The sequence below is a fragment of the Limanda limanda genome, chromosome 17 (genome assembly GCF_963576545.1).
Source record: "Limanda limanda chromosome 17, fLimLim1.1, whole genome shotgun sequence".
Taxonomy (NCBI): Eukaryota; Metazoa; Chordata; class Actinopteri; order Pleuronectiformes; family Pleuronectidae; genus Limanda; species Limanda limanda.
In genome coordinates this window covers 13615696-13642560 of record NC_083652.1, presented here as the reverse complement: position 1 = coordinate 13642560, position 26865 = coordinate 13615696, and the positions used below count along the sequence as shown (strand labels likewise).

At 44.2% G+C, this 26865-nt stretch overlaps 3 protein-coding genes across 3 annotated transcripts; 1 reads left to right on the top strand and 2 right to left on the bottom strand.

Moving 5' to 3' along the window:
• The first annotated feature begins 7162 nt into the window (after positions 1-7162).
• LOC133023545 (ER lumen protein-retaining receptor 3) lies at positions 7163-10793 on the top strand. Its single transcript, XM_061090610.1, has 5 exons — positions 7163-7579; positions 7949-8049; positions 8593-8751; positions 8867-9119; positions 9566-10793. The coding sequence occupies exons 1-5, from the start codon at positions 7489-7491 to the stop codon at positions 9607-9609; spliced, it is 648 nt and encodes a 215-aa protein (XP_060946593.1). The 5' UTR covers positions 7163-7488; the 3' UTR covers positions 9610-10793.
• A 24-nt stretch (positions 10794-10817) lies between these two features.
• On the bottom strand, positions 10818-12455 carry LOC133023534 (GTPase IMAP family member 9-like). Its single transcript, XM_061090601.1, has 2 exons — positions 12422-12455; positions 10818-11857 (listed from the first exon to the last, which is right to left on the bottom strand). Exons 1-2 carry the CDS (start codon positions 12453-12455, stop codon positions 10818-10820), a joined length of 1074 nt encoding a protein of 357 aa, XP_060946584.1.
• Positions 12456-14396: 1941 nt separating this feature from the next.
• Positions 14397-23949, bottom strand: LOC133023502 (ankyrin repeat and fibronectin type-III domain-containing protein 1-like). The gene is made up of 18 exons (XM_061090557.1): positions 23641-23949; positions 23051-23327; positions 22745-22945; positions 21388-21501; positions 21076-21173; positions 20596-20686; positions 19810-19917; positions 19143-19242; positions 18434-18563; positions 18228-18347; positions 17877-17983; positions 17660-17774; positions 17217-17383; positions 16410-16587; positions 16164-16326; positions 15901-16067; positions 15569-15773; positions 14397-15341 (listed from the first exon to the last, which is right to left on the bottom strand). Exons 1-18 carry the CDS (start codon positions 23797-23799, stop codon positions 14656-14658), a joined length of 3186 nt encoding a protein of 1061 aa, XP_060946540.1. The 5' UTR covers positions 23800-23949; the 3' UTR covers positions 14397-14655.
• Between the last annotated feature and the right edge of the window lie 2916 nt (positions 23950-26865).

The following is a 26865-nucleotide window of genomic DNA, read 5'->3' as shown; positions in this document are numbered from 1 at the left end:
AACGATCACTGGTTTGGGGGGGGCAGGGTCGGAGGCCAGACTCTGTCCTGCTCCCAGAGACCAGGTCTCCAGCACCGAGGGGGGTTTGGAGTCAGTGTGAAGACCACTGAGGAGAAAGACATGAACATATCAGTTCTTTACCACTTGTACTTGAAATAACCTGCATGGGAAGCACATACACAGAAGGACCCTGATGCCGTCAGGTTGGAACCCAGAACCTTCTGGTTGTGAAGTGACCGACAACTACAGGAAGAACAAGTAGCTTCAGAAAAATGGGATTATTTAATTCCAGAGGTTTAATGAGAACAAAACTGTCTTGAACTCTTTTTAAACCTGATGTTACTCTGGTTTCATGATGTGTTTAAACATCAGGCTGCAGGCCTGTGTTGTGTTATTTGATTAAATTAAATATGCGGATTTAAGACATAATCCTGATCTGCTTCTGTGAAATGTCTTAAGGAGCAGTGACCTTGTCTGACCCTGAGAAACCATACAGCTATGAAAGGATTATCTTTTCATAATAAGTCTTAAGTCTCGATGTGTTATTCAACAGAGATAGAAATGTACTGGAGCTGAAATCCTGCACGTGTGTGTGGGTGTGATTCATCTGCTAGTGCACTTTGATTGTAAAAGCTGCACAAACATGGTAAACGTCACCGTCTCCCGCTCCGCTGACGCATCTGAGCCTATTTCATGTGACACATATGCTCCATGATACACCTAAAAACCCAAATATCATTAGATTCCATTCCAACTATACAACTTTCCCACTACACACAAGCACAAACTGCGTAACAACGTTTCTCCTGCACGACCCCGGATATTAAATAACACGAGTCGAGCTGAGGACTTATTTTTGTCCAGATATACAAAGAAAATCCTCTCACGTAATCTCTCCATCAGACGGTAAATACAAACTCAACTAGGTTGTCGCTGTTTGTTTTTGTCACTTCTCTCTACGACACATGTGTTTAAAATCATCTCAAAGAAATGAATGTGCTCAGGTTAAAACAATTTGCATCTTTATGTATGAATACTGTGTATGAGGTTTATATAATTATGTGTTGTGTGTGTGTGTGTGTGTGTGTGTGTCTCCTCACAGGTGAGCTCGGCTTCCAACCAACAACCTCAGCTGTGAAACTGCATCTTCCACCTTCAGGCTGTGTCTATAAAAGGAACCAGTGAAGAATCCGACATCGGGGGATGATTCACTGTCGGAGCAACAGGTTTATTACGTTTCGATCGTTGGATTGTTAACAGTTTTATGCAAAAGCTACAGAACGGATCATCATTACTTCTGATGCGGATCTGGATCAGGACTCAGGACTTTCTTCATTATTTAAAGAGATTGGTATCTATCTATGTGTGTGAGAGCAAGGTGATGCAGATCCAGATATAAATCCGGGTCTAGTGGCCTCGGTTCTGTTGCAGCAGAGATGAGACACACGATGCAAACCAGTAAATGGTCACCAGGTAAAACTGGACTTTCACAGAAGCTGGTTTCCATGGGAACCCGTCTCCCGTGGCATTTGGGGGATGGAGAGGAGGGAGTCATCACAGACACAGTGTTTGTGTGTGTGTGTGTGGGGGGGGGGTAGTATGGAGTATTAAGTGCTCTTATCACATGAGTCAGAGGGGGGAGGAGGGGGGGTGGGACTGAAAGGGCACGAGAGCAGCAACACGACATCTACATTCGATCTAAAGTAGATTTTAAATGGGAGGGGGGGGGGAGAGGTGACAGTTAATGGAGACTATGTTTTTCACTGAGTAGAAATGTAAATGAGGAAAAGAGACAATATGTCTGTTTGCTTTATAAGATTTTTTCCAACTGATTCGGTCCGAATTTAACTGAAAAACATTATTAGTTTGTTCTTTTAATTGTCTTCTTTTAATTAAAAAACAATTGACTTTGCAGTTTCTTTTACTGTTTCTCTGCATGACTGACTCCTAACCTTGTAAATCACAGATTAATAATCTCCCACACTAAAATAAGAAAGTGGGGGTCATCTCCTGACTGGTAATCCCTCGGGATTAAGATGAAGAAGTGTCCATTCCCCTAAAGCCTTTGGTAATCACGCCTGATGACACACGATTACATCAGCAAGTTTTGCATCCAGTGTAAATACCTGATCTCTGTGCACAGATGTGGCTTCGAGTGGATCGGCTCATTTTCTCTTTCTCACTGGAGACGAGATTTACCACATTTACCAGTAGTTCCTAGTTTGTTTTTAATATATTATTTGTTGTTTTCTTTCCTGTTTTCATTCAAGTTTGTCTTAAATCGTTTACTTACTGACTTAATTACTCTTTAGTCCTTCTGTTAATTAAAAGCAAAGAATAAGCTTCTAAAATTAATTTACTCTCTTAATGGAAGAACATTGGTGATGTAATTCCCCACAGATGAGGATCCCTCTCACAAAATTAGATAAGATTAACACTCTTTATTAATCATTAGTGAAGATATGTTAATCCTCATTCCCCTGAGCACTTCCCTGTTCATTTCCCTGCGTCAAAAAACCGTGTTAAACAAACACGTGAGAGCAGATCAATACTTCTCCTGCACGGCTTCACCTCTGCTCATCATGGGCCGGCCCACAGAGCAGCCCATCTTTCCCACACCATCATCACATCCCAGACAACCTCAGACTTGGTTTCACTTCACTTTGTCTTTTTCCAGCGTGTCCTATTTTCATATTTGTAAAACTGTATTCCCCCCGGGAGGTGACAGGTCAGTTGCTTATATCGGTCGGACCACATGCTCACTTTTTATCACTTTATCAGGGACAGGTTTAAAAGCATCCCACCACATCCTATTACATCTTATCATCTGCAGCTCATCTGTGCTCGTCACAGCTTTAACCTGCAGCTACGCACTGTTATGAGTATTATTGGTCAGTTTCTGGGGTTAAATGCGTCAGTGTTAAGTATCTGAATGCAAGACAACTTCAGGTCAGGGGGATTTAAACCCTCAACAATGAATTTCTTTACGCTATGCTCTCAAATGAACACTTGGCACATTTTTAAGCTCCTCTCTTATAGTGTACGTGTTAAAATATAATCTTTTTTGAGCATATTTTCTGTGAATTATAGGTATTGTATACAGTTTGTACCAAAAACTGAGATCACAACCCTTTTCAAAACTTAATCCGTTGTGTAAGAAGCTGTTATTATCTGTTATTTTCCCGCCCTCAGGCATCATGAGGCTTCACCTTGAGATAGGATATTTATTTTTGGTTTGATTTCATGACGAACAAATTTTAATAAACAAACCGACCAAAAGCTTGGAAAAGTGGGAGGAGAGTTATTTTTATGTAACAAATCATATCACAATCAGCACCATTGTCTGAATATTGTCCTCATTTGCTTCCAGGTGATGTCATGCCTTAGATTTACAGTATGAGAAGGAATAGTGTGACTGTTCACTTGATCACACACGACTCAGCAGTTTCCATGATGCCTGAGCTTTAGTTTCTCTGACGCAGCTTCTTATCTCACTGTGGAATCTGGGAAATCGACGATTGTCTGTGTGCAAAGTTAGAACAGCTCTGGAGAGCAGAGATGTAAGGAAATCCACTTTGATCAACAAATAAAAAACTTGTTATAAATGATACTTACCTCCCTCGAGTTTGTTGTGGTTTTCTGTCACTCGCTTGTGTTTCCAGTTCCTTGGCAGGTCTCAAAATCCCCCCCCCTCACAGTCCAGGGCCGTGGTCCCACATCCTTACACCTCACGGTTTGTTGTCTCCGATTCTCCCCTCACTTTCTCCTTCTAGTTTCTCCTTCATTGCTTATTCATCGTTCCATCCCGGCTGTTTCTCTCTTTTTAATCCTGCATTGTCCTCCGCCGCCTCCTTCACTTGATATAATCCTGTCTGTGAGCACTCTCCTGTGCGTACTCATGCACCCCCCCCAGCTGTAAATGCTGTGTCAATCTTCCATGTGCAGATGAGATTGGGTTTTGGAGGGAGGGAGAGGAGAGAAAAGAAAAAGGAGATGAGACAACAGAGGGGCTGCCACTTTATCTGTGCTCTCCCAGCATGTGTAGGTGTTGAATGATGCCTGATGTGGAAGCCAGTGAGAACTCCATTGAGTCATGAAGCAGACGAGGTGGAAGACAAAGGAAATATGACATTTTGGAAATGAAGGGATTGAGTAGCCAACGTTATTTAAAAACACTGATTGTAATACAGGGATCTCGATGAAGCTTTGCATGGAAACAACAACACAGTGAAAATTACAGAGTCCCACAGCTTTGTGAGCACTAAAGGCTGTTTCCTCTCATCCAGAGCTGGATTGCAAAATCTACAATTTAATGCAAGAGTTGCAAAGTTGAAAATGAGCATATAGACACAACCTAGAAAGACGTAGAATGTAAAATGAGTAAATTGTGATTCCTCTACACAATTTTATTTAAAAAGTACAATATAATAATTGTTTGCACATAAAATTAACCAAATTATAACATTCACGTTATTCTCTGTGTGTTTATTAAAAATGAAAATAAACATTCAGCCACTTGTTCATTTTATGTCATATCACACAAAGACTCCCTGATGTGAAATAAAATCCTTTAAAAAAAAAACAATCTATATGTTTTGCTGTTGAACTGACACAAATTCTCAGTCAGACAATAGTCATGTGACAAATGTATTTTACGTCAGGTGTACTCACAACTGTCATGTTACTGTACCAGGCAGGACTGATACTACTACTACTACTACTACTACTACTACTTCTTCTATCTATGTATTATTGATAACATCATTAGACATATGGATATTTCCACTGTTAATTACTAACAGAATGTAACTGTCTCCTCTCTCCTTCCCTTTCAACTCTTTGTTAGTGCAGCTCCACCAGTGTCATAAATTACATTAACAACTTTGTCATCTCTCACATTTACTGGTGTGGTTTTAAAGCGTCTTCATCCAGAATCCACATGTATAATATATGAATATGAATATGAACCCAGTCTCACAGAGCCTGTCCCCTTTAGCCCTGTACTCCTTGTCCTCAGGTCGGTCTGCGTCACTGTCTCCACTTGGGACAGACGGCTGAAGACGTCTGCTGGTTGGTGCAGCTCAGCCTCACTCAGCAGTCGACCCACAACAGAGGAGGGTGGTGACGTTATCGAGCGGCTTCTCTAAATTCTTTCTCAGATGAGAAGAAAATGTGTCTTTGTAGATGCAGCCGACCCCGAGGGGAGGAAAATCCACGGTGTGAATCTGAACAGCTTCCTCATTGTTACACTGGTAAAAGGCTGATAATAAAATCAGATCTATGCAAAAATCAAGCGGCGAATTGAGAGAATATAGAGCCTTAAAAATCAAAATGATGCACAAGGTCATTTTGGGTCATTTTTGCTTGATTATCAAACAGACATGGCACCAATCCGCTTCAATTGAAACTTCACACACTCCTAGATTTCAGTCCTGTAAATATGCCGGAATATTCTAATCTATCAATGATTAAGAAAGGGATGTAATTTAATTACAATATAATGGGTTTTTCCTTGACCTCGAATGTGTTCAGAGGTTTTTGTGTAATGTTGCTTTGCAAACAAACGCTCAGGGGGGGAAACCTGAATCTCCTCAGCAGAGGTGAAGACGGGTTGTGTCAGAGGACGAGAGGAGATGGAAGGTTTCAGACGGTCGTCCAGTCCAGGGAGGAGATGACCAGGAGGACACACTCCTTAGGCCACATATATGTGTGTGTGTGTGTGTGTGTGTGTGTGTGTGTGTGTGTGTGTGTGTGTGTGTGTGTGTGTGTGTGTGTGTGTGTGTGTGTGTGTGTGTGTGTGTGTGTGTGTGTGTGTGTGTGTGTGTGTGTGTGTATTAATAGCTACTAATCAGGCCTGGGTGTCAGATTAGGTTCCCGTAACCTTTTGCTCAGAACACCCTCATCACTACAGCACATATGGGTCAGCTCTGTCCACAGGATGTTCTCTACAGCACGTTTCCTGTCTGCTGATCTACCTTCAGCCACATGCTCTTCTGAAGTAAAACACAAATAGGAGCCGAATGAAGCGGAATCTTTAAAAAGATAAGAACACTTCTGCTGGAACAGCAGCCCAGTGGCAGATGAAGGGCCCAGGCTCTGTGTTCAGAAGCTTCAGGAGTGGAGAAGGAGCCCGGTGCTCTCCGGTGCTGTGTGGTGCCCCCTCACTTCTCCGCACCATGCACCGCACATGCACTCTGAGTAGGCTGAGAGCGTTTCCTCTGTGACCTCAGGTGCCCTGTGCCGGTTCTACTGGATCAAACATGAAAGTAGGCTTCAGGCGCGGTGGGATGTGTGCAAACCCAGAATCACCAACCTGTAGGTTGTTGTGAGAAGGAGGACGACAGGGGAGGAGGTGGGATCTGAGGGGAGACACCACGGTGATGACAGATGGAGGGAGAGTGGTTTCTGATGGTGATTCACTGGGCAGGGTTTGGAAGAAAGGGAGGTGGGTGGAGAAACATCAGGAGAAGAGACAGAGAGTATTTTAAAACACTGGAAATCATGAATGCTGCACGTCGTCACTGGAGAGAAGTCAACCTCTGAGTGCATGAGGAGATATTTACATGTTACTGATGATTGTTCATCATTTACCAGGAGACACTGATGTCATCCACTGAATCTATTATCTGAGATTAAGTACATTCACTATCTACATAGATAGATAGATAGATAGATAGATAGATAGATAGATAGATAGATAGATAGATAGATAGATAGATAGATAGATAGATAGATAGATAGATAGATAGATAGATAGATAGATAGATAGATAGATAGATAGATAGATAGATAGATAGATAGATAGATAGATAGAATAAAGTACCTCCTGTTGAAAACGTCTTCTAATTGCTTTTTGCCTGCAGTCTAGCGCCACCTGCTGTTACCATCAGCTTATTGAAGATGACTGAAGTTAACCGGAAAAAGATCAAGCAGCGGCGGACACGCAGGGATTTTGCTTTTCAAAATACAACAATATCACAATTTAACAAAACCCCTCTATGACTTGTTTTTGGCACTAAACACGCATGGAGCTCACCTGGGACTCACGCACATTTACAGAAAGACGCGTGGAGGTAAACCCACAAATGCAAGTGCACGTAACGACCAGGCGCGAGTTTTACTTTGAAAAACTAGAGCCGGAACCACAGCGCGCATGCCGGATCCGGGTAAGCTTGATGCTAGCTCCTGCTGTGTGAGCTGTCAGCCACGTCACCTCCTCTGGATCTCCTCTCCTCTGCACCTCCTGCTGCCTCTCAGTCCAGAAACCTCCGAACCTCCACCGTCTCTCACTTTATCTTCCAGAGGATCGACGTGTTCGCTGCTGGACGAACCGGAAGTCCTGCTAGCCTGTTAGCTGGCCTGGTTTCTGTGGAGGCTAACTAACTTTGCCCTAACTCCTGGGGACGTGTCAGGCCTGTTGTTGTTGTTGTTGTTGTATCCAGACTCTTTTTCTGGTTGTTGTTGTTGTTGAAGTACAACGTAAACAACATGAACGTCTTCCGTCTGGCGGGTGACACGTCGCACCTGGTGGCCATCATCCTCCTGCTCCTGAAGATATGGAAGTCCAGGTCCTGTGCAGGTAGCCTCACACACCACAGCAGCACCCCCCACTCCTCTGTTACACTACTGGTATCACTGGGATTTGCATCACATTACACATGTGCACATGTGACACACTATGCACGTTACACACCTGCTGCAGATGTGTGTGTTGTTTGGTGTTTGCACGATCTGTAGAAGTTCTGCAGGAGTGGAAGCGACGTGGCAAAGTTAACCAGGCGATCTGCTGCCTGCTCCAGCTTCTACACATCAGACTTCATCTTAAAACAAACTCAGTCTGCATCTCAGCTGCTTTCTGCTCTGATTCAATCCAGAAACCAGCAGTGAAAGATTCATGTCATCTGCAGAGGTTGTGTTGTGATGGATAATCTCTTTTCTTTATCTTTAGGCATCTCCGGGAAGTCCCAGGTGCTGTTTGCTCTGGTTTTCACCACCAGGTACCTCGACCTACTGACTGTCTTCATTTCTCCTTACAACACTGTCATGAAGGTAAGTGTGGAGATCTCAAACACACAGTTAAACACACACACACACACACACACACACACACACACGTTTCCTGTCCCTAAAACAACCCCGGGGAAAACATAGATTTGTTCTGTGTGTGACTCTCACCACCAGCTTGTGCTATGAAGCAGGATTTGTGGTTATCAGGGTAGCTTCAGGCTTAAGTCAGAGTGTTCAGTTGGCTCACTTCTTACTGAGGTAAATCACCATGGTAACCTTGAGATAAAAGATTAAACTGTTGAACACTCAGATCGCTGGGTAACCTGAGTCATTGATCTACAGGATCCCGACGGGGAACAAAGAGTTTAGGAGACAGTAAAGTGAGAAATTCTTATGTCAGCAGCTAAAAAAAAACAGAAGTCACCTCGATAACTGCAACTCTTTCCTTTGTTGCATACACACACACACACACGGTTTCAATTTAAAGTTTACAAGTTAGTTGCTGACTCTAAGAACCTGAATATGTCTGCATGTGTCGGCTTCACTGTTTCACTGTGGCTTCCTCCATGTGGCCCCGGGTCTCAGGTGGTGTTCCTGGCGATGTCCTACGCCACCGTGTACCTGATCTACATGCGCTTCAGGAACACGTTCGACGCGGAGAATGACACGTTCCGCATCGAGTTCCTGTTGGTGCCCGTCATCGGACTGTCCTTCTTGGAGAACTACGCCTTCACCCCAATGGAGGTAAACAATCACTCTGCTGAATCAACAGTTATGTCTTCATTTTATTCATAATGCCTCCACTGAAAGATCGATTACAGTGAAACTCACGTGTCTCCCTCCTGCTGCCTCCACCCAGATCCTCTGGACCTTCTCCATCTTCCTGGAGGCGGTGGCCATCATGCCACAGCTCTTCATGATCACCAAAACTGGCGAGGCGGAGTCCATCACCACCCACTACCTGTTCTTCCTGGGCCTCTATCGAGCCCTCTACATCGCCAACTGGGTGTGGCGCTACCACACGGAGGGCTTCATCGACCAGATTGCGGTGGTGTCCGGCGTCGTGCAGACCATCTTCTACTGCGACTTCTTCTACCTTTACGTCACAAGAGGTCAGTAGATATATAAATGTTAATTATTTAGTATAAACACTTTTGACTTTTTGTGGAGGCTTGTGGCTGTGGTCCCTTCAGATCAGTGATAGGAATCTAGAAGCTTTTACCTGAATTTCTGTTGTTATGTTTTATTGCCTGACCTTTGATTAATTTAAGATATTAAGAATAAATCACCCCTGGACTGTCAATGTACTTGTAAAAGTTGATTAATGAGTTATAATGTGTGAATAGCATTGTCTGTCTATTGTGAGCTGTTAAGTTATTAATCCTGATTGTCCAGTTGAGGAAGTCATATTTCATTCTACAAAGTAGATAAAGAGATGAGTGTGAATAGTGTTGGGTGTTATTTCAACTGTTAAACCGAGCACATAGAGGAAGAGTTCCACTTTTTTAATCCTAACTGGTTTGTCCTCTCTTTCTGCCCCCCCCCACCCTGCGCGCAGTACTTCGAGGAAAAGGGAAGATGAGCCTCCCGATGCCGATTTAAAGCCAAAGTCTGCGGCGAGCCACCGATCTGTGCCTGCGACGGCGCCGCGTTTCGACACAGCCATTTAACTGTACACGTGTTTTTCAATATTGGGACTAAAGGTCTGCCCTGATTCTCTAGACCAAAACAAGTTTTGCAACTCTTGAAATTGAATTTCTGTCCGACTCGTAGTTTGTGTTTGCGACTGTGCGTTTTGCGAGTGTGTGTGTTTATAACTTAGCAATGTATCTTTTGTTTGTTTTTGTAAGATGGAAATGTGACACCTGAGCTGTGTCCCTGAGAAGAGTAACACTATGTAAACCGTGTGTCGGTCTTTAGTTTCCCCTCTTTAGCTGCAGAGAGATAATCCACAAAATAATGTGCCTGAAAGTTGTGGTAGCCTTTTTGTACAGCTCTCAGATTCACATTACGTGGATCTTTAGTTTCCACACAGTGTAGCTACAGATCCAGTTTTTCCTGTTGGAGAGTTCCCAAACACTTCTAGACACCACTGGTCTTTCCTGAGGATTTGCAGTAATTACACATATTATCGTATTTGTAAATGTGGACCCTGTAATCGTCCATAAAGTGTCTTCCTCTTTGATTATGTGATTACACACTATTTACTAACCATGATGTGCAAGCATCATTTTTCCTATTGCCAACTATGTTAACTTTGACTGTTTCCTCTTTTGTCATCGTTGTATTTTTGTATCAAACATGTAAAGTTTCTTCATGGGAGAAAAAAGGGCTTAATTCTTTTGTAATTATTCCTCAATGGAACCAAAGATGGAACCAACAGCTGCTGAGACGCTTTAGTGAAACAAATGTTTTTGTCCTTCTCGAGTCTTTGACTGTCCTGTTGTGTTGAGGGTAAAAAACGGGCATCAAAGCGTTTTCAATTTCTGTAAAATGTCTGTAGAGCGTGTTACTGACACAGAGGCGAATTGCACACAATTGCTATGACATTTATTTTATTACAACACATGACTTCAGTCAACTAAAGGGTGTGGTGTTGCTCTTTAGACTTAAACTCACCAGGATGTTTACCTTTCTGTAAACTCCCTCAACACACACACAGACACACACACACATGCATTGGCAGTGTGAGCTGAAAGTGCTGGTGCATCCGTTCTAAAGACAAATCCGATGTATGACACCCAGTGGAATGAGTGAGTTGTTGAATAAAGACCATAACCCCCCCACATGTGAATGCAGTCCAGTTTCCTTCAGTGCAGGAACGTTTTCCGGTGCTTGTACAACACCTTGCTTCCCTCCCTCACGGCCCCCCCCACCACCTTGGCAGCAGAGGTGATGGAGAGCGGCGACGCTGCCAGAGCCGCTGCCCTCTCCATCACCTTCACCTTCTTCACGACCTTCCCTTTCCCCTCGTCCTCCCCCATGATTCCTGCCCCCTCTGCAGCTCCCTTCCCCACCGCAGTCACCAGCTCGCACCAGAAAAGTCCCTCCTCCCTCTTCCTGGCCTCTTCCTCCTCCCTCTTCCTCGCCTCTTCCTCCTCCCTCCTCCTCCTCCTCTCTAACTCTAGTCCCTGCTCCTCTTTGACCTCCGCAAACTTCTGAGGAGACCCCAGTAGTTGTCCTCCCAGAATCCTCTCTCGTGCGTCCTTGATCACCTTCTCTGCCTCCCTAAACATCCCGTTGCTGTAGCAACCGCCTCCATTGTCCTCCACCATCTTGTCCACCTTCTTCAGCAGCTGCTCCACCTGTGGTGACTCTGTTGTCTTGTCCCTGTTATCGAAGACATGATACCCTCCACGGCAGCTGCTGACAAACTCCAGCAGCTCCTTGCTCTCCTTCAGGAAGTCTCCGGTGTGTCTTCCCTGCAGCTGGTCCCCCCCGGTGAACAGCACCACGGTGAACCTGCAGACCTCAGGACCAAACGCAGCCTTGATCCACTCCAGGGTGTCCCTCTCCTCTTTTGTGAACCTGCAGGGCTGCAGGGTTACTAAGAAGGCATGAGGCCCTGGAGAGGACAGGAGGACAGAGCGCCCCACCTCCGCCATGACCTCCTGAGGGGGGAGCCGGGTGTGGAGGAACCCCGGGGTGTCGATCACAGACACGCTGCGCCCGTGCACTGTCCCAGTCTCCTTCTTGCATTGTGAGGTCACAGAAGAGGGGGACACGTTGGCCCAGAACGCCGACCTGCCCAGGATGGTGTTGCCCGAGGAACTCCGGCCTCTCCCCGTCCTCCCCAGCAGGACGAGCCTCAGGGGTTCGGCCTCTGGTGCTGGGGATGATGCTGCACAGACTGTGGGGCAAATAATAATAATCATTGTTTTGGTTATAGCATGGATGATGTGCTTATGCCTCTGGGGACAGACAGTGCTCGGACGTTATCAGGTTATCCGGCCATTTCAAGAATGTCATGAGGGAATTTCTTCAAATTTTGTACAGATGTTCTTTTGGACTCAGGGATGAACTGATTAGATGTTGGTGGTCAAAGGTCAATGTGACAAATGTTCACTTAGTCTCACGGTTTAACTGATTTGTATTTGGGTGATCAAAGGTCAAAGTCCAGGTCACTGTGACCTCACACAACATATACTCAGCCTCTTGAACACGATATCTCAAGTCAGCCTTTATCTTTACATGTTGATCAGTTGTCACTTGGATTTAGGGATTAGATTTCAGTTGTAAATATTTATATAAGTACATTTTCAATGATTATTATTATATTTGTTATTTGGGCTATTTTTATTTATTTGACATTTTAAGGACTACATGCTGTTTGGTTTGTATGATGTATTTTTTAAATACTTGTCATCATTTACAGTCCAGTCTTAATGACAGTGATGACAGTAAATCCACATACCTTCATGTGACGCAGCATTTCCAGATGACGACATCCCAGCAGACGAGCTTTGATTTAAAAAAAACAACCTTCGTCCTGACGCCGATTCGAAGACTATAAAATACCTCGTGGGTTTTCAGATGCACCTTTCCTTTGAATTATCTTTTTTTTCATCTATTTTCACCAAACCGCTAGAAGCAGCTACGCATCTGTCGCAGTCCTGTGAGGAGAGAGAGATGCTCCACTCCGCCTCCAAAACAAAAACCTAAAAACTACAACTCCAAAGAAGTTATTGATTAGAGGAGACTGGTTTCTGCACCAGTGACTAACTGGGCACTCATCTTTTCACTGCGAGTTCTGATAATCTCACGTAGGTGAAATATACGTCCTGCTATAAGAAAACAGAATTGGCTGTTGCAGTTTCTAGTCTGACCACTGGAGGGCGGTATAATCTAACTCTGTGTGTGCCACTGTTTAATGAGCAGGATTTAAAAAAATCAATTAACAATTAAAAACTCACGGAAGTCAAACAAATCACAATCACAGTGTTTCATCTTTGAGTTGTTTTTTATTACTAGCCCCAAAAATCTGTAACGTGCCCCCCCCCCCCCTTACGCTGTAGTGAGTGTGATGGATTGTCATGTGATAGAACTGCCACTAGAACTTAAGTCTGACATTAGAAACGATCAGCTACAGGTCCAGAGAAGTTCAAACCACATATATTATTATTATAAGTCGAGTAACAGCGTTTTTCTCTTTTCACTTTCCATTTTCAGATCAGCTGTGACGAAGCGTTAGATGAGGTTGTCTCTATAGATACACTTGGATTTTCCTCCTGTAACAATTTTTTCTCAATTGCTTCAACACTTTTGTCCACTCGTCCCTTTTTCCAGACGTTTAAAACACAGAGAAACACAAGCTGTCCACACCTGCGACAAAAGCAAATATCAAACATCACAATTTCACTTCAATCAATAGTTACACAGTGAACAACAAAATACAAAACATCAACATGAAGAAGTTCAGACTTCTTTTGTGTGTCTGTTACATGTTTCACCATCACAGTGAAGAGATGTATGATATAACTTGAGATGTGACCCTGCTGTTCTGCACCTGCAGGTTTTACACAGTTTCGAGAGCATCTCTTGAAAACAATAAAAACAGAGATTTTTTCTGAATAAGTTTTATTTATTTGAATCTTGTCTGCAGGTCATCGTGTGTCCATGTCTTTGAGCATCTAGACCTCAAGTCCACAACGTCTTTCAGGCCAGGGGGACCCTCTACTACATGCAAAGTAAAAACAAAATCTAAATTTAAATATTACTATTTAATATAACTGACCAGTTTCTGCCTTTACAAGCAAAGTTAGTTTTTCTAATGTTTAGACAGTAATTTGGCAGTACCTCTGAAGACCCCTGGAGGCCACTGAATCCCTGTTAAGGATCCATTATTAAGACAAGTCACTGTATATATGATGTAAGTTAGACTATTGTGGACTTGGAATATAGCTTTGGTGCTGCATTAATGCATTTTGTTCCATGTTCTCAAAGAGCAGCATAGACGTGGCATCTTTTAAAACAGGTGGATGAAGAGTGACTGAAGACTTCTGCAAAAGAGCCTCACACAGTTCAATCAGAGATGCATACACCTGTGAACAGATGTTTTACTTTTATCTAGCACAGGTGAAAAGGGAGATTTTTGGTCTTTGCATGAGAAACTGTTTTCAAAGAGGGTGTAAAAAAAAGTGTTAACGAATTAGTAAAAGAAAACCTCTGCTGAGCTATAGGAAGGCGATGATGATGATCAAGTAAATTCCACTTTCATTACGGCAACAACCATACTACCACGTTTTATTCATAATAGTAGTGTGGATGGAGTGAATGAAAAGACCCAATCAGCAAGTTATGTCTACAACTTCTTTCTCCGAACATCTCTGTTTCTGCTCGTCCAGACTCTGATGCAGCCCTTGAGTTTTTAAACTAAAAAGGCGCCAGCAGTGTTTCCAAACTTCTCTTTTTGAGCGGCTCTAAAACTCCGGAGTAGTGTGGACGCCAGGTGTAACTGCAGCAGAGTTTTCACAGGAAAACGTTGTAGTATGGATGTAGCCTAAAGGGGCCTTAGAAATCCAGATAAACTGGAACTGATCCAAGCAATTTCCAAACCTAAAACTCTATTTTCTCTACCAACCAGTGGCGCGCAGCTCACTGTCATTTCAAAAGGACACAAGTTCAAAGTAGTTGTTGGTTGAGTCGATATCAGGACGAGCTGTTGGAGGGTCTGTCCCACTCCACTTGGTTTCTCACTGGAAAGTCACCACCGGTGGCTCTGGACACGCCGCGAGAAGCCGACGCATCCTGTTCTTGTGACGCCACGTCCTCACCGTGGGCCTCACCCCCGCTGCTGTTGTTACAGTGCAGGTTGTGTTCGGAGAGAGTCCCGGCTCCGCTGATCAAGCCGGAGTTCCCCAAGTCGATCAACGTGTTGTTTTCATCGATCCCCAGCCCAAAGCTCTGCAGCACGTCCATGACTGATGGTGTGGGCGGACCACTGGAGGTCTCCTCCTCGATGAGACTCAGTGTTGGCAGGATGTCCACTAACTCCGACATCTCCATCGGCCGGATTACCTCAGTGATGCTGGAAGGAAAGTCCTGTTCATTGTTGTAGGCCTCCTGCGCGTCCAGAACCGTGAAGCCTACGTCCATCTGTGCGACGGCACCAGGCTCCAGTCCAGACTCGATTAAAGTGGTTGCACATATTTCAGACGGGCCAATGTTGGTCAAGTCCGCAGTTGATTGGCCGGTGATGTCCACAGGGTAACCTCCCTTTGCCACGCCCTCCATTGACGCCAGTTTGGCAAACCCTTCAGTAGCAACCGTGATTCCTGCTGGAGGGGAAACTTCAGCAGTGACGAGGTTTGGTTGAATTGAACTGACTAAACTCTCTGAAAGGGAAACAGGAAAAAAGTCTTAGTCTTGGATTTATAGCATCATTCAGGTCAAGGTCAAACATTCACACAAACATTCTCTGGAGTTTGTCTCCACAGTCTAACGCAGCAAGAGATTATATGATTTCACTGTTTCCAGCCTCAGTCTCTAACGTGGTGCTGGAATATGAATATTCTACACTAGTCTTATAAAAGACTTATCTACACCCACATCATCATCGTACCTGTATTGGCTCTCTGTACTTGCATCCGATTGGGCCACGTCAGTCTGACGGTCAAACTCTCCTCCTCGTCTTCACCATCAGGACGTGGCGGTGGGTCTCCGCCCATCACCAGACCCAGAGGCACCGCCCCCACCCACTGCTTGGACCGAACGCACTGAAGACAGTCCATGATCCAGCGGGCGTCCCTCCACACCACATCCAGACGCTGACAAAGCAAAAAGACACAGGTTATTTAATCTATTGGTTGGCCTCAGTGATTGGTCAAACGTAGTTAAAGCCTTATCTCTTATTAAACTCCCTCATTGAGGCTATATACACTTTCATGATCTCACATGTGCAAGCTCGGTGATGCGGTTGAGCCGCTCTCGGGCCTCCTGCACCTCCTTGGTGTCCAGCGCCTCCCGCAGAGCCTGCTGGGCCAGATGTGTGTCCAGCTCCAGCCTCACCCAGACCTGGCAGTACTGGGACAGGAAGTCGCGTTCGTACGTCCAGAAGTGAACTGGGGATGAAAAAGAAAGAGAAATCTCCAAATCAAAAAGGAGAGAAAACGAGTCAAAGAAAACTTCCATCTATGGACCGTGGTCGATTGTCCCACCGAGCTCAAAGATCTGCAGAGGCATGGTGAGGCCGGGCTCCTTGGTGCCCATCAGGGGCCAGTAACTGGAGCTGAAGTCCTCACTTGGAGGCAGCAGCAGCAGCACGGACAGTTTTTCTCCAAACTCCAGCAGCTCGCGAGTGAACACGCCGTACTGGTAGGCCTGTGGGGGACACGGCACAACGGTATATCAACATGCCGGCATAAAGGAGCGTGTAGAAGGCGGCTGCTTGAGAGGAGTCTCACCCTGTAGAGGGGGATGTTGAGTTTGGTCAGGAGATGAGTGATGGCTGCTCTCAGGGACCTCACAAACTCCACCAGTCCACTGTTCTCCATTAGGCTCTCGTCGTCGCCGCTGAACAGGTTCTGGTTGCTGCCACTGGTCGTGGTGTAAACATGACTCTGAAGCCACGCCCACTCGTCTCTGTCGCACAACAATGCAGCGAATTAAACATCAGTATGAAAAGACCAAAGGTGACTCGTGAGACGATCAAGGTAGAAAACATCTGTATTCTTCACATTGGGGCCCATTAACTTGTGTATTATTCATCACATTTTCACATGTTTAAGGTCCAGTGTGAGATTTAGGTGAAAGGGTAAAATTCATATTCAATTGTAAAAATTGTTGTTTTCTTCACCATAGAAAATACCTTTTATATTTAAATACTATAGTTTTACATCTGGAGCGGGTCCTCTCTATGGAGGCCTCCATGATTTTTACAGTAGCCCAAACTGGACAAACTAAACACCTTTTGAGTCTTCCACAGGTTCTCTCTCATGTTTGGAAGGGGAGGGTGAGGGGAGGGGTGTTCAGCTGCCACATACCACTTCACCACTAGAAGTCACTAAATCCTACACACTGAGCCTTTATCATGCGAGTGGGGGCTGCTGTCTTCCTTTGTAATTTCACAACTACTTACTTTAAACTATCCTTTTTAAAGCATGTGAGTTTTTCTACACCCCTGGTACAGTTTGCTTTGGAGAACCAAGTCAATGATAAAAGTATGATTTGCACCAGAGGTCTTCGGATGGGATCAGCAGTGCTGGTGTTACCTGGACACGTGGGCGTTGTGTCGGACTCGCGTGTGGCAGAGCAGATTGGGCAGCCTCTGAGGCACCAGGACCCGGATCTGTTCTACCGAGCTGCACAGTTTCAGGATGCCCACGTACAGACCCGGCTGGGCCCACTGGATGCTGTGCCTGTGGAGGGACAGCTTCTCCTGCACAACAGAAAGAAACATGTTGTTACTGATTTGAAAATACATTATTCTGATGTAGTGTTGAGAGGCCTTTCTGTTTCCTTCATCTCATCTCGTTTTGTTTTGTTGTGGGTTCATTAATTCCAGTGCATGTCTGGGGTTGATTGAGTTGTGCAAAAACATATCTGAATAATATAGTGGCGAAAACACTCAGACAAAGTGAATTGAGTGTTCAATATATTCTTCTGCTCTCGTTTTACACACATACACAAACACAAATAAAATATCCAGCTTCACCCTGAGCTGTTCGAAGAGCATGTCCATGGCGGTGGGCTCAGGCAGGAGGGGAGTTCTGCTGCGGTTCTTTTCCAGACGGGTCAAGGGCATCCAGTGGAGCGGAGGGTCGGGAGGACTGGGAGGGGAGTTAGAGTTAGAGTTAGAATTCTCATGGGCTCTATGTGGAGGGAATAAAAGCTGAGGGATTAACATAATGAAACAAAAGGCTCAGTCTCACCTGGGAAGACTCGGGAACTCCTTCAGAGTCACCAGGAGTACGTTGCCCTGCCGGTCTTTCACTGGTTCGTAGTGCACCTGGCCCAGGTCCATCGTTCCCAGTGAAGACTGAGGGTAGAGATAGGTGGTGTGAGGAGGTGAAACAGAAGCATGAGGATGAAATGAATGAATAGAAATGAGGATATCAGGGATTAATGCAGTGAATCTGATGTTGTGGGGGGCACAGGTTCGCAGCCGGAGATAGAGGCAGCGGTCGGGAGAGTAGACGAAGTGATGTAAAGAGGTAATTAAAAAAGCAATTAACCCATTGTAATAATTCTTATCGTGCCGAGTAAGCCGCTTAACTTCCTACCTGCAGCTGGGAAACGGCTCTTAAAATGTTGTGCCTGTTCTGGAGGAGGGAGGAGGGGGAGGAGTGTGCAGAGAACAGAGCCTGCCGGAGCCAGGGCACTTGTTGCCAGGCACAGGACAACTGCAAGAGGAAATGTACAGTTAACATCATTTTTAAACTGCAATTCAAATAACAAAACGACTGAGTAGATAACACAAAGAGTTCACCTTAGCAAACCACAGGAAGTCCTGTGTGATGGAGGAGGAGCAACACTGGATCTCCACCAGTGGGATTTGATCTTCAGCCGTCACCAGGATGTTTTCCTTGTGGTAGAACACAGTTGCCAAGTACACGCCCCTATACCGATCAAAATGAGAAGAGACCAAACACACAGATGAAATAAAATCATCAACAGACAAATTAATTAGGTAATTCCATATTCTGAATAAAGACTTTTTGGACTTCTAATTTATGTTTTTTGGACTCATTTCTGCTCATGTCTGTACTTTGATTTTGAATATGGTCTTTCTTTTATTGTCTGGTTTCTAACCTATATTGATTACCTTTCCTATCTTCATTAGTTCCACGTGTGTCTTATTAACTTATTCTTGATTTAAAGCATTGCTGTAGTTTCTCTCTATAACAGCTGCGCTCCCGTCTCCTCCGTCAGAGCCGTCCCATTTATCTACTGTGACGTGCTAAGTGTTCTCCACTGAGAGTAAGTGACAGTTCAGTCTTGACCTGTCACTTGCGACTCATCATCATCATCAATCTTGCGGCTGCAGCAACTTCAATGCCACCTCTGCTCTTTCTTCAATAAGCTGAACAGATTCGAAGCTGGGACTCACTTTCCTGCTGTAATCACATCACACTTAATGCCCTAATCCCCCAAACCCTCCCGGCACATTTGGGCAGGTAAGACAGATGGAGCGCTACCTTTGTAGGAGGCGAACAAACTTGGTGGCAGACTGGAAGAGTTGTTTGATGCCTCGAGACACAGACAGACGCTTGCTGGGACTCTGGGGCTTCGAGCTCTCTGTGGAGAGAAGGAGAGGAGGATCACATGGGAGGAGAATCACTTAATCTGCCAAAATAGATTCACTGCAAACTCTTTGACTGGGTGAGGGCGGTGAAAAGGTTTTCTCTCTGGAGTGCGAAGAGCTGACACATGGAGAACATGTATATAAAGCTCTGTACAGTAAACTGCCATACAATTAGCATATAAGGAATATCACAACAAATATGCTGCAATGTTCCTGATATTCATTATGTTTTCTGACATTTCAGTGTATTCATTTATTCATGTACAGACAAAACAAGGACAAAACACACTGGTGCGGTGATAATACTTGCGTCAATTCACACTTTGAAGCTCATCTGACTTTTATATTTTCATGCATTTTCCTTTAGAAACTTGAGATATTGGCAAAGTGCACAGAGAAGTGTAATAGATTTAAATACACAAACTAAGATTGTTGTATTCAGTGATACTACACTGACAGCAAATAGTGTAAAACTACAACAATAACAAATATGAATGTTTACGGTATAAAGTCAGAACCTAGATATAAGTGATCTTTATAATCTGAGGACCCAGTGTTACCTATGCAGTATCCTCTGTATTGTGGCTCTCTGGCATCTTCCAGCAGTTTCCTCACTAGACCCTCGTGGTTTCTGAACTGTGACTTCACACCGGTGCACTCCCTCCAACCTGCAGGGGAAGCAAGAGAAAAACCATTACTTTCATCATCTTTTCAATTAGTCATAACCATCCAATACATTAAGAACTCGTCCGCAGGCGAGTGCTGACTCTTTATTTATCCAAGAGACTGTCTGCTTTAACATGAATTTCCAGTTAGATTTAGGTTATTTTAACTGAGTGCAACATGCAGAACATCACTTATATCACTACTGTGCCTCAATTCTGACTAATGTTTGCACTTATTTTAACGTTTTTTGTCTTTATCTCAAATTCAAGAATATCATGCGACATGTCTTTCAGCAAATCACAGTATAAAGAGGAAAGTAATGCAATAAAAAAGAGGGGCTGACATTTAGTATACACCTTTACATCTGCTTTTCTATATAAACTGTATATTTATTTTCTTGTTTGTTTGTGAGTTTCTGTAAATAAAATGTGCTATATAAATGAAATTACAATTTCAAAAGTTGCCAAGCAAGAAAGATTATGAGCTGAATTCTGACTCTGAGTGTCATGGATACAAGGCCCAATGACTCACAAAGCCACCTTTAATAATTTATTTATCTAGCAGCCATGAGTGGAATCACATCACAAATGATTTCATGACACAGGGACAAAGAGAAGAAAGAACGGAGCCCCTTCTCGGTGGAAACTCATTCATCCAAGTTTGCAGTTCAGTATACTCACTGGAGGGGGCAGCGCTGGCTGGAGCGGAGCACTGAGGCGGACCCCATCCTTTCACATTGTAGGCACTCACTCTTACAAAGTAATGCACTCCCTGCATTTAGAGAAGCACCAGACCGCCAAATTATTACCATGCATTAACCTTATGAATCCTCCGTTCCCGGGACAAAGCAAATCACACACTGCTCTCATTATGAATTCATCTGGTTAAGTTGAGAGGGACAAGTGTTCTCAGTGGTTCAGCACAATGGATGATGATTGGAGAGATAAATACAGTGTGTGAGCTATCCTGTGTGTGTGTGTATAATTACATGTCACCAAACTATTTAAATATACGTTTGTATATCTGTGTGTGTGTTTGTGTGTTTGCAGCTAGAATCTGTGGATGCCCTGCTGTTTGCTTTCCTGTGTGTGTGTGTGTGTGTGTGTGTGTGTGTGTGTGTGTGTGTGTGTGTGTGTGTGTTTGTGTACTGCGTGACTTACCGCTATGAGTCCCTTGACACTATAGGAGGGATTCTTGGTCTCTGTAACTTGGGCTGAGCACAGGATACGTTTGAAGCTGTCTGAGGTGCTCCACTCCACTGTGAACACACGGACAGATTATTCTCCGGCTTAACTCGATCGGGACCATGTTCAGACTCAAATTTTGAAATTATTGGATTTCTTAGCAATGCACATGTCTGGGGGGGGCCTGGGTCAGGTTGGGTTGTTCTCTGGTAGTTTTCTTTCAAGCTCAATGCAGCCATTTATCTATCCCTCCATTGTAAATCAAAACTCTTGTTATCAATCACCTACCTCTGTAGCGTGTGATGAGCCCCATAGTGTCACCCTCCGGCTCCTTGATGGTCACAAACAAGGAGGACGTGCTGGTCACCACGATGGACACGTGAGTGGGGGGGCCGGGGAGCTCTGGGTGAGACATGTAGAAGACAGAGCAGAGTTCAAACTGAGCGGTGATGAATTGTATCAACTATCAACCGCCGACAACTGTGCAGCAGATGAACTCTGCCTGATTCAAACAGCGGCAACCGCTGTTGTTATTTGATTATTAAATAGTTGCCCTCACACAGATCTGACAGATGACACGTTTATATTGGTCGTTAAAGTAATTAATGGTGAACAGCCATTCAGCTATTGTGCTCAGCCGCCTCTCAACATTAACGCTGTCATCATAAAGCAGTCAGGGAAGAAAACTGGAAGTGCATTATCCAGAAATGAAATAAGAGCAAAGCAGAGATGTTTATACGGAGCAATTAGAGTAAGTGCAGAGGGGGACATTATCACATAATAAAACAAAACAAAACATGGGTTTGAACCAATGGAGAGATGAGTTGAGCCGGTTGGAGCAGGGAAACCTAGAGGCCCAATGGAGCGTGGTACCGGCTTCGTTATCATGGGAAATCCTGGTTGCTCTTTCGTAACGCAAAGCGATGACTGGGTCTGATCGTGGCAAACATGATTGTTCGTGTAAACATTTCCATGGTAACAGCAAATGTTGCTATTGCACTGAGGATTATGGGTAGTGTAGTGTTTCTTACGGTCTCTATGCAGCGGCTAACATCGTTTCACAATCTGGTAAATCTACCTTGGATGGTTATAATATTATTGATGATAATTAATGGGATATTTACTACTGGAAACACCCTGTTGAGCTTTTTACAGCTGAACAGAGGTTGCATCAAACCTCTTCTTGGAGGCAGAGGGGGATTTTTACTTGTTTGTGTTTGTGTGCGTGTGTGTGTGACTGTGTATATACACTTACAACAAGCTATTCAATGTGTGTAGCCACAGGCAGCTGGTGGAGGAGGTGTATCGGGCCTGGAAGAGTTTAGAAAGGTTGAAGCAAGGCAGTATGCTGAATTTTGAATGAGGTGAAAAGAGGTGAAGTGAGACTTTCGAGAAGCCACCGAGGAGTTCAGTCGAGAAGTCACTGAAACTTAAGAAAGTCGTTGGGCTGAATACCTGATGACTGCGGGTTTTGTCAGCAGTGATGCAGGACTTTAGAAAAATAATAGCTCTAACTTGTTGAGACAGAGTTCGAGGAGGACAGAAAATGTTTGTATCACTGTGTGTTGACAGAAAGAAAACAACCAAGTTTGTGTCTGAAGCCCCGGGTTCCAGAAACTCCACCAGCTGACCCAACACCACTGACCTGTGTTCTGGAAATTCTCTCTCATGCGGCAGTACAGCTGCAGCCGGAGGCTCCAGAGGCGGATGTGTCTCTGGATGTCCGCCTGCGCCTGAGGCCCGGTGCTGGTCCTCCTCACCAACTCCTTCTTACGCTCCTCCACCCGTTTACCTGCCAGTGCCACCAGAGAGTCCAGCTTAATTGCCCACTCGGCCGGCCGGCACACTGAGAGGAAAAAAAAGATCTGAATATGATTTGCATTGAACAAGGACTTGTGACATCATTCAACAACAGAAGTTTTGGTTACTTTTGGTATTTTATAAGACTTACAAACGGGGTTATGCCTTGCGCCGCCCTTTGTCAGCACATGGAGCAGAGGGGAGTTGTGCGTGAGGGCCGCTACGTCCAGAGGCACCAGGCCCTGCTCGCTCATCCTGTTCACCCCCTTCACCCGCTCTCTCTCCCAGTCCCTTTCTTTCCTCTCTCCCCTCTCCCACAGGCTTGCTGCTACTCCTCCTCTTCCTCCATTGCTGATGTGGTCTCTGGATAGCAGGCTTTGTACAGCCAAAGTGTCCTCGTTCTCCACGGCCTCCCAAAGGGTTGTGTACTTATGGGGAGCAGGAGGGAGCAAGAGAGAGAGAGTGGAGGACACGGCAGGGTGAGGGAGACAGATAGAAAGAGAGGGTTCATAGATTTATTTTACCGGAGAGGAAGGAGGTTTACTTTCCAAAGGAGGAGGGAGTGGTTGAGACAGTAATTAGGACATATAACCATAAATCAAATCATGAATCAAAGCATCGCCTGGGATATAACATTAATACTTTATATTTCAGCCATAATGAAAACCCAGTCAAGAGGACATGACATTTCCTTTCAGACACTGCACCTCCCCTCAAAATTAAAATTAAAATATATCTTACAGCGTCTGCAGACTTGCTGAGCTTTAGTTTGTCCACTTCCCCGGCAACAGATGACTCTCCACCCCTCAGTCTGACGGACAGGTTTCTGTATAAACGTTTAGGTGAGACGGGACCCAGAGAGCGCCGCCGCTGTGGGTGGTTCCTCATGGATACAGACATGACAGAAGAGGAAGAGGAGAGGAGAGGAGAGGAAGAAGAGGACAATGGAGAAACGCTGGAGAGAATGAAGAACTAGTTGAAGGTGTGACGGATTGTTAGTTCATGGAAAGAAGGACTGGAGAGGGAAGACGAGATGAGAAGACTGGAGGGTGGTGGAAAAAGGTGAAAGTCATTACAAGTCTAGAGGAGTGAAAATGAAACGAGAGGTAGAATGAAGGAAATAAAAAAGCACAAAATATACAGTCAGACTCACACCAATTATTCTACATTAAAAGCAAACTGACTTGAAGGACGAGTACATGGGGAGCTGCTGTGTGGGTGGATAAATGGATAAAAGTTGCAAGATGAAAAAACGCCTTGAAGCATTTACTAGTTTGCCTTTTGTTCCTTTTCTCTACTTTTCTATGATGTGGCCCAGGTTTTTATTTGCTCTGAATGGAATCTCTCCGTGCCACAGAGCCAACAACCCCACATAAACTTTCTCATGTAGCAAAGTCAAATAAATGGCATCTCTTCATATAATGAATAAAAAAGACATTCTCACAACTACTATTCCATTGCATTTTCACTGCTGTGATAATTCACATTTCACAATTTTTCCTATTCAACACGTGAAGCGTATCAATGTGGAACAGTTTTTAGTCTCCTTAACAAAGACAACAAGTGTCCTCTCTCATGTTTTGTCTTCCTTCTCATTCCCACTCTCTTTTCACAGCCCTTCAGAACAGACACCCCAAGCATTCACATCTGAAGAGCATCTTTTTCACAACCCAGGATAATAAAACTCTATCATCTCTCTGTTTCGTCACCTCTTTCCAATCCAAAGGGGAAAGTGGATCGCCTCAAATTTCGGGGGCTTTTTCAGAATTTCCTCCCTCTATCAAGTCCAGTCCGGACCCTGAGTGGTGCCCTGTCCCTGAGTGAGACTGAATAGTCCCCTGGCTGCTGGTGCCATCTGAGGACACAATGAGATGTCTCCGGCCACAATGACGCCACATCTCACAAGTGACACATTACCACTGCACATGCTACCTCACTGTGTGACTCAGAGGCCTGCAGAGTGCATGTGTCTGTCTATAGGGGGGATGCTGGGATATGGGGGGTAATACCAGCCCGTGTTATTGGTGCAGTTATGCCCTGTTTGTTTGTTATGTCTTACATCAGTCGTGGAAAGTGCTGACGAGACATTTGAAAAGAGGAGATCAGCTTCAGTGTTTAGCTTTTTTTTTGAGGCAACACAAGAAGGTGACAAGGCAAAACACCTGAGAGGAGAAGGGTTTGCAGCTGAGTGAATAACAACCACGAGAGCAGGGCGGTGATGTGGACAATTAAAAAGAAACTGAGCTGATATATGAATAGACTCATTGATTCACTGTGGTTTTTGTTGCACGTCAGTATCTCACACTGTGGTGAAGGTTTTTTTTATCACTGCTAAATGCTACTTCTCATAAATTGTGCCTGGAAACATCTGATGAGTAATTCTAAGAATGCACCAGGAAATAATGCAGTACATCCATATGTGTGAAGGATTATGGAAAATATAACCTACTTGTATCTGCAGTTAAATAAATTAAAGCAATTAAAAAACAGATTATCATAGATGCTCTTTCTACATTAAACCAACAAGAGCATGATTTAGCATCACACACACAACAAACTAACACAACTCAAAAGTGAGAAACAAGATACAACACATCCTGGAACAAATTGAATCATTGTAGTCCTGAGGAATGCTATGTGAATACCGTTACGTCATAAAATCCTTAACAAATAATAAACTAACATAAACTAAGACCGAGTGAAAATACAATGAAGTAAAACCAGGTTAAATGGAAATAAAACTTCGCCCTGAAAAGTCAAATACTGAGTGAAACTTTCCTTCTTTTCTTACCGTCACTTTCCCTCGATGTTGTTTTCTGTCAGAGATCAAAACCTGAGATCGGATTTAATCCATCGTCCCGAGTTCAGGAGTGTTCACCTCTGAGGGTGAAACGCACCTGAACGCAGCACCAGAGACTCACTGCCTCCACACACACACACACACACACACACACACACACACACACACACACGCGCGTATGTGTACGTGCACGCACATGCATGAACGCGCTCGCACGTACCTTGTCCCGCCCTCTTCCTACTTTTCTCTTCTTCTTCTTGGAAACTTGTGAAACCTTAGTTACTGTAGACATGTTGTTTTTATTTATTACAACTTAATACTTGTTTTTATATACATACTATACTACTAATACTACTGTTGTATATTCAGTTCTGTAATATCTCAGAAGGAATTTACAATCCTATTAATATCTATAATATCTTTATTTATATAGCACATCTCTAAACATTGTTAAAAAGTGCGTCACAAATAAAAACAAAAGTAAAAATACATAAAAAACCTAAAAATACATGAAAAAACATAAAAAAGAATTACGGAACAATAAAAGTATGCATGTGTACTTTATTGGATAACTTTTATATTCTTATTTCCCTTCCCCTTGCTTTTGGTTCCTTCTTGCTCTGTGTTTACATGGGGACGGTTAAAAGGTCACGGTGATGAACATGTGTGGTTTAGAGGTTTTAAAGTTTGTTGTTGAACTGTTCGGGGTCTGTGTGTGTCTCTGTGTGTGTGTGTGTGTGTGTGTGTGTCTGTGTGTGTGTGTGTGTGTTAGTGCACTGTGTAGGGACGGACACTCAGGTGCTTTAAGATATATGCAGTGAAATGGCAGGAAATCAGTGGGCCAGCAATGGAGTGGAAAATGTTTGCATGTTACGGTTTATTAAGTCGTCTCCGCTTGTGCTCGGGCCGAAGCTGAATCCATTTCTCTATGTGCTGCTCTGGCCCCTGAAGAGTTATCTGTGTGAAACGCTTGTCAAATAAAGCTGACAGATATATGCATCGGCTCCCACCTGAGCTCTGAGGAGGGCTCTCTGTCTGTCTCTCTGTCTGTCGGTTCCTCTCTCTCTCTCTCTCTCTCTCTGTCTCAGGGGCCAATAAACCAGCACAGTCTGATGGATTTAGCTCCTGTCCAAGTGCAAATGGAGACTTTAGAAGCTATTATCTTC